Source organism: Centropristis striata, chromosome 8 (assembly GCF_030273125.1).
Source record: "Centropristis striata isolate RG_2023a ecotype Rhode Island chromosome 8, C.striata_1.0, whole genome shotgun sequence".
NCBI classification, from domain to species: Eukaryota; Metazoa; Chordata; class Actinopteri; order Perciformes; family Serranidae; genus Centropristis; species Centropristis striata.
In genome coordinates, this window is record NC_081524.1 from 39521783 (window position 1) to 39538303 (window position 16521).

The window sequence follows — 16521 nt, forward strand, 5'->3', positions numbered from 1 at the left end:
TGAAGTTGATTGCCCCCTTCCTTCTCGTTGCTTTTGTCTGTAGTTATTCAAATGAGAGCATAGCGACCTGGCATAGCACCCTGCATTGTGCCTGCTGAGTTTATACCACTGCTATAGAGCATAAACAAAGACTGTTTAATTAGGTGCCTTGCACTTTATTAGTCCTTAACTCATACTTAACACACATGCATGCATACGCACATTACACACACACACCAGCATCCCTCTTGAATACACACAACACTGCCTGCGTTACAGTCTTAACTTATTGAATAATGAGGCTCTTGCTTGGCTTGAACAAAGAATAGTTAAACTGCAATGAGGGCCAAGTTGTGTGTGTGCCTGCACTTGTGTGTGTGTGTGTGTATGTGTGTGTTTTTATGTATCTTTTTTGGATGCTGACAAGGGGGAAGAGCTTGTTAGGAAAAATGTTTTCTTGGCCAGGAAACAGCAGCTTTTTGCTAACTGGCCTTTTTTGTCAGGATAACAAAGAGAAGCGGAAATATGCAACATTTAAAACCTTAAAGTGGTGAAACCACCTCCATCTTTAAACATATGCAGGCACATGTGCTGACGTTCTTTGTCTTAACTGCTTGCTTTTCTCCAACTTAGCAACCTCCTTTGTCCCTTTGACAACTTTAGCCCAGTAGACTCTTTAGGCCGGTCACCATGGAGACCCACCCTCAAGTGGCGTGGGAGTGGTGCGGGTCAGGGGAGGTCAAGCCGAGGGACTGTTTTGGCAAACGGAGCACGCTTCATTAGGCCTTTTGGCTTGGGGTTCATTAAAACTGCAGGAGAGGACATTCCAGGAGACTCTATTAACCAAGCAGTCTTGTGACACGCTGTCAGGCCAACAGATTTCAAACATCTTGTGTTAAACCGCCATGCCCCCCCCCCACCCCCCCCCCCCCCCCCCCCCTCCCCCCCCCCCCTCCCCCCCAAACACACAAACACAAAGGGCACAAACCCACAAAAACAAGTGTAGACTTCTTATACACACACACACTAAAAACCACACACGCGCACACGCACACCCTCACGACTCCCTACGTCTTCTACCGCACTGCTGCCACACTCCACCACACACACACACACACACACACCCTCACACACACAATAGCTTCCATCTGTTGGCCCGTTCAACTTTCCCTGGCGGTCCTCTGGGGGTTGTGTGTCTGCAGGTGGAGGAAACCACAGTCACCCAGCCAATACTCCTGTGACACCTTCAGATCAAAATAGATGGCCAGACTGAGGGAGTGAGAGAATGTTTTGGGAGTAAAAGAAGGAAAACGAATACATTTTTATGAAGGATGAAGTGTTTTGGAGGTTAGATGATTAGGGGAGAATGACAGGGTGGGAGGAAATTGTGTGGAAGGGAGTAAAGTGGTAAGGGAAGAAAAGAAAAGGATATGCTCTGCAACCCGCCAGCAGCCCATATATATTTAATCTTATTGTTCCAGTGGAACACATGCCAGATAATGCAGCTAAAATGACTTAGAGAATCCTATCAGATTGAGCCACATGATATAAGTAAATCAAAACACTTTGGTTAGATCAAAATGCAAGCTATGGCACTTCAGAGGGAGGCTGTCAGATCAGTGCTTTTAGCTGTCCGCTGTATAAGCAGGTATAACTGGATTATCCTTGTGTTTCGGTTGGCAAGCCTTATCATGTAGGCTCTACGGTTGGTCAGTTCAAACTGGGCAGATTACAGTTTGCAGAGAAGAGGTTTAGCCTCGTTTGGAGCCCTGATATGTTAATTAAAGTGGATTTTCTGAAAATGGGACGGGCAGAATGGCAAACTCCACCTCAACAAAGCCATAAGCCCATCTGTTGGCAGAGGTGTATTTGGGCCTGATTGTGTGTGTGTGTGTGTGTGTGTGTGTGTGTGTGTGTGTGTGTGTGTTTTAATGTCTGTGTGGTCTTGTACTTCTATCCCTGTGAGAACCAGTTTGAGCCTTTCAGAATGAGGACATATTCAAGAAGTGAGGTCATTTTTGGCCTCTGATCAGTTTAGCAAGAGGCGAGTTTAAAACAGTAAAAGGATCCATAGTATTATGATTTAAGACAGTGGCAACACTTTCTATGGAGCCTATGTCTATAATGCATCACAAACTTACGTATTATTGCAACATGGTCTCACAGAAATCCGTGAAATAGCCACGGATTTCGCTTAACTCAAAATCCGTGGAATAGCCACGGAATCACTCAAATTTCTGTGAAACTGACACGGATTTCGCTACAATGCAAGTTAATGACAGTCATATCCCGTGGCTATTCCAACATACAAAGTGATTATGTACATTCACTGAGTGAATATTTAGAAAATAAAACATATATTTCTCGCTAGAAATGTGATCAAAATCCATTTTTATGCAGAAACTAAGTCAAAATATTGATTTTTTTCACTAAAAATGAGAGAACTGTCCGCCATGTTTTTTGTTCTGACCGCCGGAACCTTGAAAGTCACGTGACTTGGAACAAACCAATAGGAACAAATATCCATGGAATAACCACGGGATATGACTGTCATTAACTTGCATTGTAGCGAAATCCGTGTCAGTTTCACGGAAATTTGAGCGATTCCGTGGCTATTCCACGGATTTTGAGTTAAGCGAATCCGTGGCTATTTCACGGATTCCTGTGAGACCAGGTTCGATTTAAGACAGTGGCAACACTTTCTATGGAGCCTATGTCTACAATGCATCACAAACTTACGTATTATTGTTATAATCTGTTTAAAGCACTGTGTAAATGTAATTATAAGCACTCATAAATGTAATCATATCACATTATAACACATTTTTATAATGATTTTAAAGGTCAAGTATTTTTTTCATAGGGCATTATAATTCTCATAGCTTTAAACATAATGATTGCATTATAGTTGCTTCTATATTGTATTATAATGTGATTATAAGTTCATCTAAATGGTATTTGGCTGCTAAAGTGATTTATAGATTATTAGGCATTATAAGTGGTATTTGTTTGCTTTAAGTGAACTGAAATAATATTAAATACATGCAGTTACTTTGCAGTTGTATTTAAGCATTATTAGTATGTTATTAATGTATGATATACATGGGCTTCCAAAAAAAGTCAGTGATTGGCCACCAACTGAGAGTAAAGTCATAAAAAAAGCTTTATAATGTGTTATTTATTGTTATAAAGCGATTTCTGATCACTGATTATAAAGTGCTATAAGCAGACTGTAATGCATGTAAGTATGTTTTTAATGTATTATTAACATGGGTGTTACCAGACATTTCCTGTACCACAAAAAAAGGAAAGAAAAAATGGCATTTCATAAAAAGTATAACATTTGAGACTAGGAGGTGATTCATTAAGTTTAAACAGGTATTTTTGCAGCATGTCCTGTTCTGTCACACCATTATTCTGAGATTGTGGCACCACAGCTGGTTACCTGCACTGCATTATGCTTTTGGCCATGTTATGTTATGAAATGGCTCAGTCTGCAGCAGGTAATGTGTATGGGTCAATCTGCAGTTGCTTATTGACTTTTTTGCCTTGTAGCTTTCAGCCAGCGCAGCTAAAATAAAAGTTGGTCAGTTTGTGTGACGGTTAAAATCGATAAAATATGAGACACACTTGCAGGTGGCCAGTTGTTTTCTCTTGCAGCTGCAGGGATACAGATGGACCATTTCTTAGCATACGCTTTACTTCTTTTGGCACATTTGGCCAATAAAGTAATAAATCAAGTTTCATTTATTTCAGATTCTTTCCTTTGTGCTGCTGCCCAAGGCTCACATTGCACAAAGCAGAATTACTTTACAATAACAAACAGTCACACTTTTTTGATAAAAACAGCAAATATATTCTCACCTCAGCAGCCACACCTCTGAATTTTGCAGGAACTACTTCACTGAGTGCTAGACTACAATTTGCAATTGTGGCTTTCAATTCAACACCTATTGTCCGTTCAATACATAATGTGTACTGAGTTGTACTGTTGAGTCTTTACCTTTGGTGTCAGGTTGAGGTGACAGAAATTCTCCAGCAGGAATTATAATTCTGTAATCATCACAAATAAGGTAGATAGAATTGAATCATCGAAACACTCCTTTGAAAACTGCATTGCCTGACCTCCTTGAATAATAATAAGAATCTCATTCTCCTCGGATAAAACTGCGAATCTTCACCTCTCCGGCAACAGTAAAGTGAGGGAGAGGTGGAGAGGAACATTACTGCTGACCTCTTCTCGCTGTAGTTAAAGCTTTAGTGCTGAGAGTTATTGGTAATGGCTGCGAGAAGAATGAATCCAGTCATTGGAGGTTCTTTCATACAAGATGTAGAAGTAAAAAGATATTTGTGCGTATATGTGTGTGTGGGTGTATTTGTGGACAGCAGCATATAAATAATAGAACACAGGGGTTTTGTTATTAAAGTGGCCCTTTATTGCTTAATAGCTTTTGTTAAAGGCTTGCCTTGGATCCATTCAATATTGTTTCTTCCCTTGCCTTGTTTTTGCCCCCATTTTTAGCTGGGCCAGATTTAGCTCAGTTTCATCCTCTAATCCTTCTGTTTTGTTACTGACACTGGGAGAACAGGCTGGGCTGTGTGGCTCAGCCCCGCCTGTCAAAGCCTATAACATCTCTCACCGGGATCAGGTTATTGCCTGAGCTCTGTGTATCTTTATATTGAATTGCTTGTGATAGGACGCCCTGGTGTTGTGTGTGCGCGTGTGTGTGCGTTTTATATGTGTGTGCCTCCATGCACATATGTTTGTTCATGTATTTATTGTACATGGATGAGGTGGCTCGGAATGAGTGAATGGGACACACAAGAGTGGATACAACAATTGTCTTTTCTGACCTCAAATTTCAATATTGTCCCCTCATGTCTGTCCCTCCCTCCCTCCCCATCCACCGCCATGTTCTCCGCCTCGCTCCCCGTTCGTCCATCACCGCGGCGTGGTGATAGATGGGGCGGTGGAGACGGCGAACGTTAAAGTTTGTGGGCCGTGGACGGACAGCTCGGCATGAATATCAGTGGCACGGGGTAAAGCGCTGGGAATTGGATGAGCGGGAGCGAGGGAGGCGTCAGCACTTTCCCTCCCGTGCATTTTCACTCAGCCGGATTGAGTCTTATTATCTGACCCTCCACCTCTTCCCTCAGTGACCTAATAATATTGTTTCAGCGATCCTGTCCAGCCTCTGACCTCGTGACTTCACACAGGAATCTGTTAGATGAAGAGTTTCCCAAAGAAGCCTGGTACTTTTTAGCTTTTGCTTCTTCCCTGGCCCTGGTGTCATCCTATACACGAGGAGCAATTTATTGTATTTCTATGGCATAAAGACAGACAGTAAAAAATAAATACCAGCAAGACTAAAATGGATATTATTGCTGTGGTTATTTGGCTGATACATAACAAAGTGGCTATTTTTTTGTGCAACGTGACAGCGAGGGGGAACTGTTTTATGCAACCTGGTCTCACAGGAATCTGTGAAATAGCCACGGATTCGCTTAACTCAAAATCCGTGGAATAGCCACGGAATCGCTCAAATTTCCGTGAAAATGACACGGATTTCGCTACAATGCAAGTTAATGACAGTCATATCCCGTGGCTATTCCAACATACAAAGTGATTATGTACATTCACTGAGTGAATATTTAGAAAATAAAACATAAATTTCTCGCTACAAATGTGATCAAAATCCATTTTTATGCAGAAACTAAGTCAAAATATTGATTTTTCACTAAAAATGAGAGAACTGTCCGCCATGTTTTTTATTCTGACCCCTGGGACCTTGAAAGTCACGTGACTTGGAACAAACCAATAGGAACAAATATCCATGGAATAGCCACGGGATATGACTGTCATTAACTTGCATTGTAGCGAAATCCGTGTCAGTTTCACGGAAATTTGAGCGATTCCGTGGCTATTCCACGGATTTTGAGTTAAGCGAAATCCGTGGCTATTTCACGGATTTCTGTGAGACCAGGTTGGTTTTATGGTCAGTCATATATAGTTTAAAGTCTTTCAACATGTTCTCACCAATTATTTTGTACCTTGTAAAATATGTTTTCATACATATCTCTTATTTTACTTTACTCGGACAAATGTATAGCCCCTGCACTTTCAGAGTGCAATTCATTCTACACAGATGTTGTAAATATGAACAGCTGTACATGTGCATTTGTTATAAATACATTACTAATGATCAAAGGCTAGTGTGTCGACCACCTTGTGGCTATGCTGATATGAATGGGAATGTCCATTCTAGTCTATTTCTATTTCTATAATTACTGCAATTGAATTAGCCTCAAACAGCCATCAGTTAGCCCAATCTAATGTTGTTTATTAGTCTGATGAAGATTTTATCTGATAAACAGCCTCTCACACTCACTCAGTAAGCCTCCTCATGTTGTACTTCACCTAGACAAAGATCTGTGTAAAACCTCATCAACAAGATCTCCTGTGATTGGTCCACAGTGTTTGTTTGTTATTAACAGCGGAATCAAAGTCGCAATATCAGTGAATTAACATGGTTATGTAGGAGCTTGTTAGGCAGCTGAGGTAAATGGGGGAGATTTGGGAAATAATCCCTCCCCAATCTGGACACCACAGCTGGTTGTCTCAAACCCTCCATCCATCCTGACAAACACACACACACACACACACACACACACACACACGCCCAGTTTTGAACTCCATGCTGCTGCCAACATGCATAGGGACACAGGGGTGGGGATTGAAAGGGAACAGCAAAGAGTGTGTCGGTGTGTTTAATTGGGTTTTTCCAAATCCGTCTTAACCCCGATACATGTCCTTCCACATGCTCCTGCATCACTCGGTCTGCAGGTCACCCACAGCACAGCAACTTGAGAATCTCTTGCTTGCAAACTTGCCAGCAGCGGGACAAGGTTCACGTCCCTATTCAGACTTCACCACTATAGCAGACTTTTGAAGAAAGTGCCGCCGAAGGGGATTAAACAACTATCTATGCTGTCACACTTTAGAAAGTCCTCTTATCTCTGTTTGCTACTGTTATTTTAGTGATGCCTGTAATTGTCATTTCTGGTTTCTGGTGATGCATGCTCTCAGTCAGCGGCTGCCTGTTAAATCTCCTTCTCCTGTGGTCGACTGGGAGCCAGATTGGCCGGGGGGGGGGGGTAAAAAAAAAAAACATGTTGACCTTGTCTACAGATTTAGAACACAGAAGCATCACTGATATGGCAGCTGTACTGTGGCAGGCAACAGAAGCCGGGGCTCCAATCAGATCATCAGGTCAGATGGCTGTAGTTAATGCCCAGGCTCAGAGTGTGGATGTAATACTCTCCAGCTCAATGCACAAAGATCATTTTGCAGGCCTTTGTCGAGAGCCCTTGGTAGTCTTGAAAAGTTACGAAGGCCCTTCTTGATTAAATTAACCACTTCTTTAGAAGTGTGGGCAGTGAACTAGTTAAATTCTCTTCTTGGTGTGGACTGTATATTGGGCGTTAAATATCTCTGCCTGTCTAAACTGTTGGCTACTGACTCCAAGCTGTCATATTCATTTTGTAATTAAGCTTTTTTTCTTCTTCTTTATTGTGACAAGTGACTGAATGTGAGCTGTAACATTGCTAATGGCGATCCGAATTATTTTAGCACGCCTCCCACACATATACTGCACACACACACCCATAGGCATTCACAGGAACTCAAAAAATATGGCATGCAGTCTCACTCCTACTCCACTTTTCTGAATCAATCTCCTGGACATGACCCTATCTTTCCTTCTTCCACATATTGTGTTGCTTTCCACCGTAGTGCTTATTGCTTTCTTTGATTAATCTTCCTCCTTGCTTTCCCTGCCGCACTGGTCTGAGTCAGTAGACTTCCTGTTGGTTTTCAAAACAACTCTTCATGTCAGCCTTCCTTCCTCCCGTCTCACCCCCTTCCCCCTGTTCCTCCCTCGTCTTCTATTCATCACTCCACAGCCCATTTTACAGTATCTTTCTGTCTCCTTCCTCCATCCGTTTCTTTCGCTCCATTACCTTGCTCGTTGCTGTCCCCTTCATCTCACCCTCTGCCTGTCCAACCTCCTGACATGAATTCTTTTTACCCTCTTACTGTATTTCCCTCCTCTTCCCTGCTTTTCCCCTCTCGCCATTCATCTTCAGGTCCTTGTCCATCTCTCTCTCTCCCTCCCTCTCCACTCCTCTGTCAGCCCCCAGCTCTCTCCCTCCTCTACCTTCGTCTGGCAGTGGAGCGGCTCCACTCTTGCTGACAGTGCTGTTTGTGTGAACTGAGTGCTGAGCTTCACAGCCCCCTCGCCTCCCATTCCCCCCCTCCGCTGCCTCTCCTCCTCATCCTCCACCTCCCTCCCTCCTCTCCTCCTGCCTCCCACCTACATACCCCTCCAGGCGGGGGAATTAACCTTCCAGCCCTGGGCTGCTGAGCTTAATGACTGTCTGTGGGGCCGGCTCCGACTACACAACCCAGCTGCTAACATCTGGGCCACACACACACACACACACACACACACACACATACACCATACACACAGAACTAAACTGGACAGTGGCACTGCGCAGCATGCACAACATACAGTCCTTGAATTTGTGCCACTATGCTGTGTGTCATTATCATTCGTCTTTTGTTGCCTGCTGCACAAATGTAGGAGTTTCTTAGCTCTCCTCTCACAAACAGCAGTTGGTCTATCATTACTGCATGGCTGACCCATAGCGGAACAACAACAAATGCAGCAGTATAACTGCTTTTGTGTTTATACAGAGCAAATAGCTTGTACATATAGTCAACACAGAGGCACAGCACCAGCGTGGACTATCAGCAGATCAAATGAAAAATACATGCACGTGGAAAATAAACATGACCTTTAAGTTGTCTTGCTGGAAAGAGCTTTCAGTATGTTCCACTGAGCAAATGGTGGTATTCTCCAGCCACCATTCAGTTGGAAGTATATAATTGACAAAAAGGGGAGGGGGGCAATATTCAGGATAAAAAAAAATCAAATATCCCACCGCTGAAAGTGAATTCTTTGGCCCGTCTCTGTCTCCATCTCTGCAGCAAAGCAGATCACCCCTGGAGTATTCCATATAGGAAATACAGTAATGTGGATACTCTCTATTCCATTCATAATGTATGAGCATAAATGTTACAAACTAGCAGCTGTGAAGACATCCATGTTGCATCTGTATCTTTGACGGCTGCACTGCTCCTTCCAACCCGGCACAGTGAAATGCTAAATAATGGGATCCATGAATACTCCGCAGAGAGGCAGAATAGAAAGAAACTACAGGCATGTTCCTCTGCTCTTATTACCGGCTCACTGCAGCTTTATTACATTTTTATAGTTATTTATTCAATTCTGCTGAAACAAGAACAACAACAACTTTTTAAATGGTCATTTTGTTTCCGCGTGGCCTTAAAAGATTGAAATATTCTCTGAATCCTGAGGGTAGCTATGACATTGTTGTTGTTTTCCTGACTGTTTGGGTGACCCCCTTGTAACCGCCGCCACCAACACTTCTCATAAGCACACCTTTCCTTCATTCTTCAGTCTCCGCTACTGCCTCTCTCCCTCTCTTTATCTGCTGCCTGTGTCTTAGACTAAGGAGCGAGAGAAGGGGGAGTCCCATTGGCATTCTTTAACATCTCGTTGCTCACTTGTGTTCAGAGAGCCATCTGTAGATCAGGAAGACAAAAAGACGCTCCTGAGCCTTGGCGTCACTCAACAGGTAAGCACAGCTCTCTTTCTCTCATGCAAATCCGCACACCTATTCAAAGATTCCTGGCTTTTTAAAGAAGGAGGTACCCCCTCTCTCTGTGAGTCTGTCTGCCTGCCTCACTCTCTTTCTCTCTGTGCACCCTAGGCAGGCAGATGTGCTTGAGTTGGTGGAGGTTGAAAGAAGGTTTTGCCTCTCTGTCTCTCAACTTTTTTTCCTGGGGAGAGCAGGTGTGTGAGTGTGTGTAGCGAAGTCAGAGTAATCCAGTAAACTTGAACACTTTGAGCTGAAGGGAGTGGAGACAAAGCACTCAAACACCTAACTCTGGTTTTTTATTTTTTATTGAGTGTCTTGAATTTGCACCGGACATGTCAGGCTGCTCACTGGCTGGACCGAGTGAATACTGTATGATTTAGCCTGTCTGTCCTCATGGCTGAAGGCTTTTCTGTCTGTGTTCAGCACTAAGGTCTTAATTGTGCTGCTTAAAGAATGCCGTCTTTTAATGCACAATCAGTGATTCGGATGCGATTAGATTCTGTTGATAATCTAATCTGAATCTTTTAGAAACCCTCTTTATCAGCACTTCAGTGTTAAAGCAGTAATAGTTCACAATGCAGATTCTTTAAGCTACAATAATTGGAGCCACAGGCAACTGGTGAGATTGGTAAGAAGTTAGGTTGGTATTAAGATGTTGGACCACGTCTGAATTGGATGGCTGCACGGGGGTTGAAACTTCATTTTCTGCACATTGACTGATTTCATGGGGTTTCACGTTAAATTGGTCTAGGATTGAGTGTATTGAGTCGTTTGATGATGTTATGAAAGACGCCATTAAAAATCTACCTGTCGGGGTCACGCTGAATGGTTCAGCTACTTCTAATGCCCTTGCGGGGAGAGTGGCAGCCCTGTCTCTGAAAGCGAATCAAATTTCAAATCAAACTTTCTAATTTGCATTTGTAAGAAGCTGGTGAAGAACAAGGTCAAAAAAAAACTGTAGCAATGAGAGCTGCTGTAGTCAAATATGGGTCTTTCTTATATTTGAAGTCAAATTAAATTGCCATTCAGTCTGGTATTTATCTAATGTTACATTTAAGCAATGACAAATCACAGTTATTTCCCAAGTGCTGCACCATCAAAGATCTTTCATTCAAATGAAAACAAATTTGTATCAGCGATTAACATTCTTGTAACATGCTGTATTTTTAAACTAATTAAGGAGGTTGTTTGACTAGGTAAAAGGAATGTGGAGGGGTTGAGGAAGGCTGTGTCTGAGTCCCAATGGAAATAAAGACATAACCTTTCTGTGCTGTCCAAACACTTCTCTCCCTTACAGGCCAATACCTGCAGTATCTCAGCTCCAAATCCCAAAGGATGAGATGAAGTTCTGGCTGTTTTCATTGCACTGTAGACGTATGAAAGAAATCCAGTTCTTCTTATCAAGAGACGGAGAACTGTAAATTACCATGCATATGAGAAGAAATGTCAACATTAGGCAGGGTATAATGATTGTGTTTGTGTTTACCTCCATGAGGCGTTAAAAGAGACAAAGAAATGGAGAAGATGGGCACTTTTAACCTCTGAAAAGAATTTTTATTCATTGAAGAAGGAAGTAATTACCCCTGTGTGTTCAAAGAGTATACTGGGGCCTCTGAAATACACAAATGTTTTGAGAGCGAAAAAAATAATTGAGTGTGAGTTAATTCTTATCAAAGCCTGTTGGAGTGCAACTAATCGACTGAGGGGAGATGCGTCAAAGAGCTGTTGCCTTCAATTCATTTTGTCTATTCAGATGAGAAAATATTTAGTTTTCAATTAAGTAAATCACTATTATTTGTTCCACTCCTGCAGCAGATAAATTGAAGTGATTACCAACTGACTTAAAAATCCACAGAGGGCTCCTTCAGGTCAAATAAGGAAGAGTATTGGATGCAATGGGTACAGACCCACAGCAGCACACGGCCTGCACACTTAATGCCAAACTGTCCCCGGGATCAATTCACACCAAGAGCAGCGATCCTGACTCTACTTACATGAATCTATGGTAAAAGAGCTGCCAACAACAAATACAAAGCATTGGACAGAAATTTAACCGATTTACTTTACAAGTTATCATGCCTAAACAACAAAATATGACCCCTCCCAATGTTAAAGGGATAGTTTGGTTTTTTTGAGATGTGGCTGTGAGGTTCTTATCCACAGTCAGTGTGTTACCTCCAGTAAATGTCTGTCAGCACGCTCTCACTCTGGAGAAGCAGGCAGGAGAACTGAAACAGAAGCAATGTAATGTACTATTGTGGATGGGGGCTGCACTGCAACAATACTATATTATATCCATAAAAGAAGTCCACCTAAAAACAATCAGTAATCATGTAAGTGTATTCTATATGTAGGATATTTTCACAACACAACTCTGTACAGTTAACATTGGCTGTTCTATGCTATTTCTATATTTTTGTCAATGGAGTGATTTTGTGAAATAGCCACGGATTCGCTTAACTCAAAATCCGTGGAATAGCCACGGAATAACGCAAATTTCCGTGAAACTGACACGGATTTCGCTACAATCATATCCCGTGGCTATTCCATGGATATTTGTTCCTATTGGTTTGTTCCAAGTCACGTGACTTTCAAGGTCCCGGCGGTCAGAACAAAAAACATGGCGGACAGTTCTCTCATTTTTAGTGAAAAAATCTATATTTTGACTTAGTTTCTGCATACAAATGGATTTTATTCACATTTCTAGCGAGAAATATATGTTTTATTTTCTAAATATTCACTCAGTGAATGTACATAATCACTTTGTATGTTGGAATAGCCACGGGATATGACTGGCATTAACTTGCATTGTAGCGAAATCCGTGTCAGTTTCACGGAAATTTGAGTGATTCCGTGGCTATTCCACGGATTTTGAGTTAAGCGAATCCGTGGCTATTTCACGGATTTCTGTGAGACCAGGTTGGATATCAAACATTATGCATTATGAATGCATTTTGTTGTTTTCCATGTAGCCATTAATTTCCTTTGAACCCTTAATAGGACACTCATTGAAATACTTGCAGATTCCAAATTTCAACCCTAGAGAATATTGGAGGATATTACATACTGCCAGAATGTATAAAAAAAACCTACGGACCCGCGGGAGGGGGGTAATATTTGAGAAAAAAAGTTTACGAGATTAAGGTGTCAATTCTACGAGAAAAAAATTGCAGATTTATGAGATATAAAGTGGTGAATCTGCGAGAAAAAAGTAGTTTTTTTCCCCCACTTTTGTATCGTAAATCTGCGACTAAATCTCTTAAATTTGCACTTCACTTCTGCATTTTTTTCTTGTAGATTTGGCACTTTAATCTAGTAAATTTGCAACTATTCATACTTATTATTCATACTTGGCCTAGGCCAAGTTCTCCTCGTACAAGTCCATGTGGTTCTACGACCAAACAGAGAGACATGTTTCATTTTGCTATTCACTGAAGTTACCAAATATAGTTCTAGAAATAAGTAAATTGTGTTCTCCTTGTGACTCATCAAGGGACTAAAACTAGCTGAACAAACTGAGCCACTCAAACACAGAAAGGTCTTCATTTACTCCCCCTCTTAGACACAAATTACCAACACCATGCTGGAGAAACTGATTTCATAAGTGCCACTGAAATCGTGATTAGGATGTCATAAAGACCTTTAACCTGCCTTCTGACTTTTTTTTAGAGTTGTTTATGTTGTCATTGCAAGCTAATGCAGGATTGATAGACTGATTGGTTGATTGATTGGTTGCTAAGTCTGCTGTAATGATGTTGTCATCATGTGCTCCTCAGACGATTGTGAGACTGAATCAGAATCCTGTCTCCTAAAAATAACTGTGTCATCGTGTTACATACAACACAATTACATTCTCAATTGGCTTTCAAGGCAAGGCAAGTTTATTTGTATAGCACCTTTCAACAACAAGGCGATTCAAAGTGCTTTACACAACAGATTAAAAGCATTGGAAAGAGACATACACTACCGGTCAAAAGTTTTAGAGCACCCCAATTTTTCCAGTTTTTTATTGAAATTCAAGCAGTTCAAGTCAAATGAACAGCTTGAAAGGGTCCAAAGGTAAGTGGTGAACTGCCAGAGGTAAATAAAAAAAGGTAAGCTTAACCAAAACTGGAAAATAATGTACATTTCAGAATTATACAAGTAGGCCTTTTTCAGGGAACAAGAAATGGGTTAACAACTTAACTCTATGGAGTCTTGGGCTATTTTGTGTCTTTAGGTGTCTTTTTTGTCATTTTGTGTCTTTTTTTGGCCATTTTGTGTCTTTTTTTAGTCATTTAGTCCAACATAAAATGTGATTTTGAATCTTTTTTTTTACTTTCAAAACACTATCATGCTCAATAAAGAATTTTAAATGTTGCAAATGTGCATTAATTTCAGAGTACACTGAGACATTAAACTGCATCATTTTCAATTAAATTCTGGAAAAGTTGGTGTGTTCTAAAACTTTTGACCAGTAGTGTATATAAAATGACATTCAAATATACCATTTTAAAATGATCTCTACCGCTAAACAGGAGATTCTCTCTTCTACTGTTTATTTAGGAAAATATTAGTTCATCGCCTCATTGTGGCATCGCCCTATCCGACACAGCCGGATTTAAAAGCATTGGAGAGAGATGTAAAAAGATATACAGTCATTTTGTAAAGCCTCCTGCTATATTACATGACACAGGGTTCGTCCAAAATCCCTTTTTCCAATATCCCTTTTTCAAGAGAAATGTATTTTCTATATGACAATACTGTTTTTTGGTTTCACACAGGGCACAGACAGCTGTCTTCTTATTTGAAGCCCTGTGTTTGTTTGTTTGTTTGTTTGTCTGTTTGTTTCCTGTCTTGTTGTTCTGTGTTTAGTGTGGTGCTTTTCAGTTATCGTCACTTATTGGCTACAGTGAGTGCTACACTTTGATTAGAAACGTATTTATGATTTTTGAAAAACAAACATGGTATAAAATATGTTTCCCTTGAAATGAATTGAGAATGCATTTTCTGAAAATAAAGGTAACACTTTATAATAACCATCATTTATAAATGGTAAACAGATAGTTTATTAATGTTTAATCAGCATTTATAAACTGTATATAGACCATTTAGAATGGTAAATACGTAATTTATTAATGTTTAACTAACTACATCATTCATAAATGACAAATAGATGGTATATTAATGTAATTTTATAAACACTTTACCATTAAGAAACCAATAAATTATAATTAATAGTTTATCAATAGTCTTAGCTGCACTCATTTTAACATTTTTAACACCATATTAAGTATGTTAATGATTTTGAAATAATTCATATACCTTTAAGAAATTGGTTGAAAACATTTAAAGATTTGTAAATGGTTAATAATTGGTTTATAAACCATCTATAAACAATACTTAGTTGGTTATTGTAAAGTGTTACCAAAATAAATTGTATATCAATTCCATACAAATGCCTCTTAAATGCCTACTGTATCCATCCTGTATGGATTGTATGTCTCATACTGTAGGGTTCATGTTATGTATATCTCATGCAGTTTTTTTCATGGTTCCAGGATTGTTGAAGGTCAGGTGTCAGTGGAGAAATGGACTTCTTGTCAGCATGGATTGTGTCTCCTTCGGCTCTACCCTTTCTCTGTCTCATCTGGGGTAAGAGCATCAAATGTCACCATGGAGCTACCATTACAGTAACTGTGGCCTTTTCAAGTCCCAACCGCGTTCAGGTCATTCCACTGAGCAGTGGGAACCTTCACTTTATTGAGGCCTTAGTTTTTTTTTTTTCTTTACTGTAACATAATAGCTCTTGTATGTTTATGTGCATTGGCCTCTCAAGCCACACAGGTTTACAGCGATGCATGCACTGCAAAAAAAGAAAAGTTGGGTGAACTCGAACTTCGATAAAATTTTAAGTTGGACAATTAAACTAAATATTTTAAGTTTTGTTTTTGAGTTTGCTCAACTCTGAATTCAGATTTTTGTCAACTCAACTGTAAGTTGTACTAACTTATGATTTTACATGGTAATCACTTTTAATCCTTACTTCTGCTATTACCACAATTTTGAGTTAGCATTGATACGCTAATGGCTACTCTTGTAGCTGTAACAAGCAGTGCCGCTAGCATCAGTTAGCCGCTAGCATCAGTTAACTGCTGGCTTTTGCTAATGACCAAATTTCACGGCTTTCCCGCATTTCACAACAAATCCAATCCAATCCAATCCCCTTTATTTGTATAGCACAATTTTAGCAAACACAAGGTTTCCAAAGTGCTGCACAAACAATAAATACATAACACAATACAAAGAGATGTAAACAAGATTGTAAACAATAGATCAGTAAGATGCAATAAGATAAAATAAATTAAAAATGGGATAAAAATAAATAAAATAAAATGTAAAATGTACTGCCCGCACAAAATAAAATATGCAACAAAGAAAAAAGAGTTATCAGAACTATTGTCCCTTGTTTTGAACCCCAACTTAAAGATATAAGTAACAACAACTCACTAACTTGTTTTTGAGCAGACAACTGGCTTCTTTGTTGTGCTAAAATCAATCATTTATATTTCCAAGTTTTACCAACTTAAATCACTGTTTTAGGCCAAAAAATACAAGTTGGCTTTTTTGCAGTGTGCACTGTGAATGTAAGTCATTTAGAACTAATGGCTTATCCCTTAATCTTATTCACACATTTACTTCAGTATCAATTAATTTATTGTGGCATCTATATATATTTGTCCAAATTAAGGCACTGAACAAAAACAGCTATTAACATCATTGATACCTTTAGTCAAATAGGAAACAGCAGCTGCA

At 40.2% G+C, this 16521-nt stretch overlaps 1 protein-coding gene across 1 annotated transcript in view; it reads left to right on the plus strand.

The window, feature by feature from the left end:
* The first annotated feature begins 9634 nt into the window (after positions 1 to 9634).
* nphs1 (NPHS1 adhesion molecule, nephrin) overlaps positions 9635 to 16521 on the plus strand; it is a 70801-nt gene continuing 63914 nt past the window's right edge. Inside the window, exons 1-2 of the mRNA XM_059338735.1 lie at positions 9635 to 9702; positions 15267 to 15360. Coding sequence (XP_059194718.1) covers positions 15297 to 15360 — 64 coding nt within the window. The 5' untranslated portion in view covers positions 9635 to 9702; positions 15267 to 15296. The remainder of the gene's footprint in view (positions 9703 to 15266; positions 15361 to 16521) is intronic.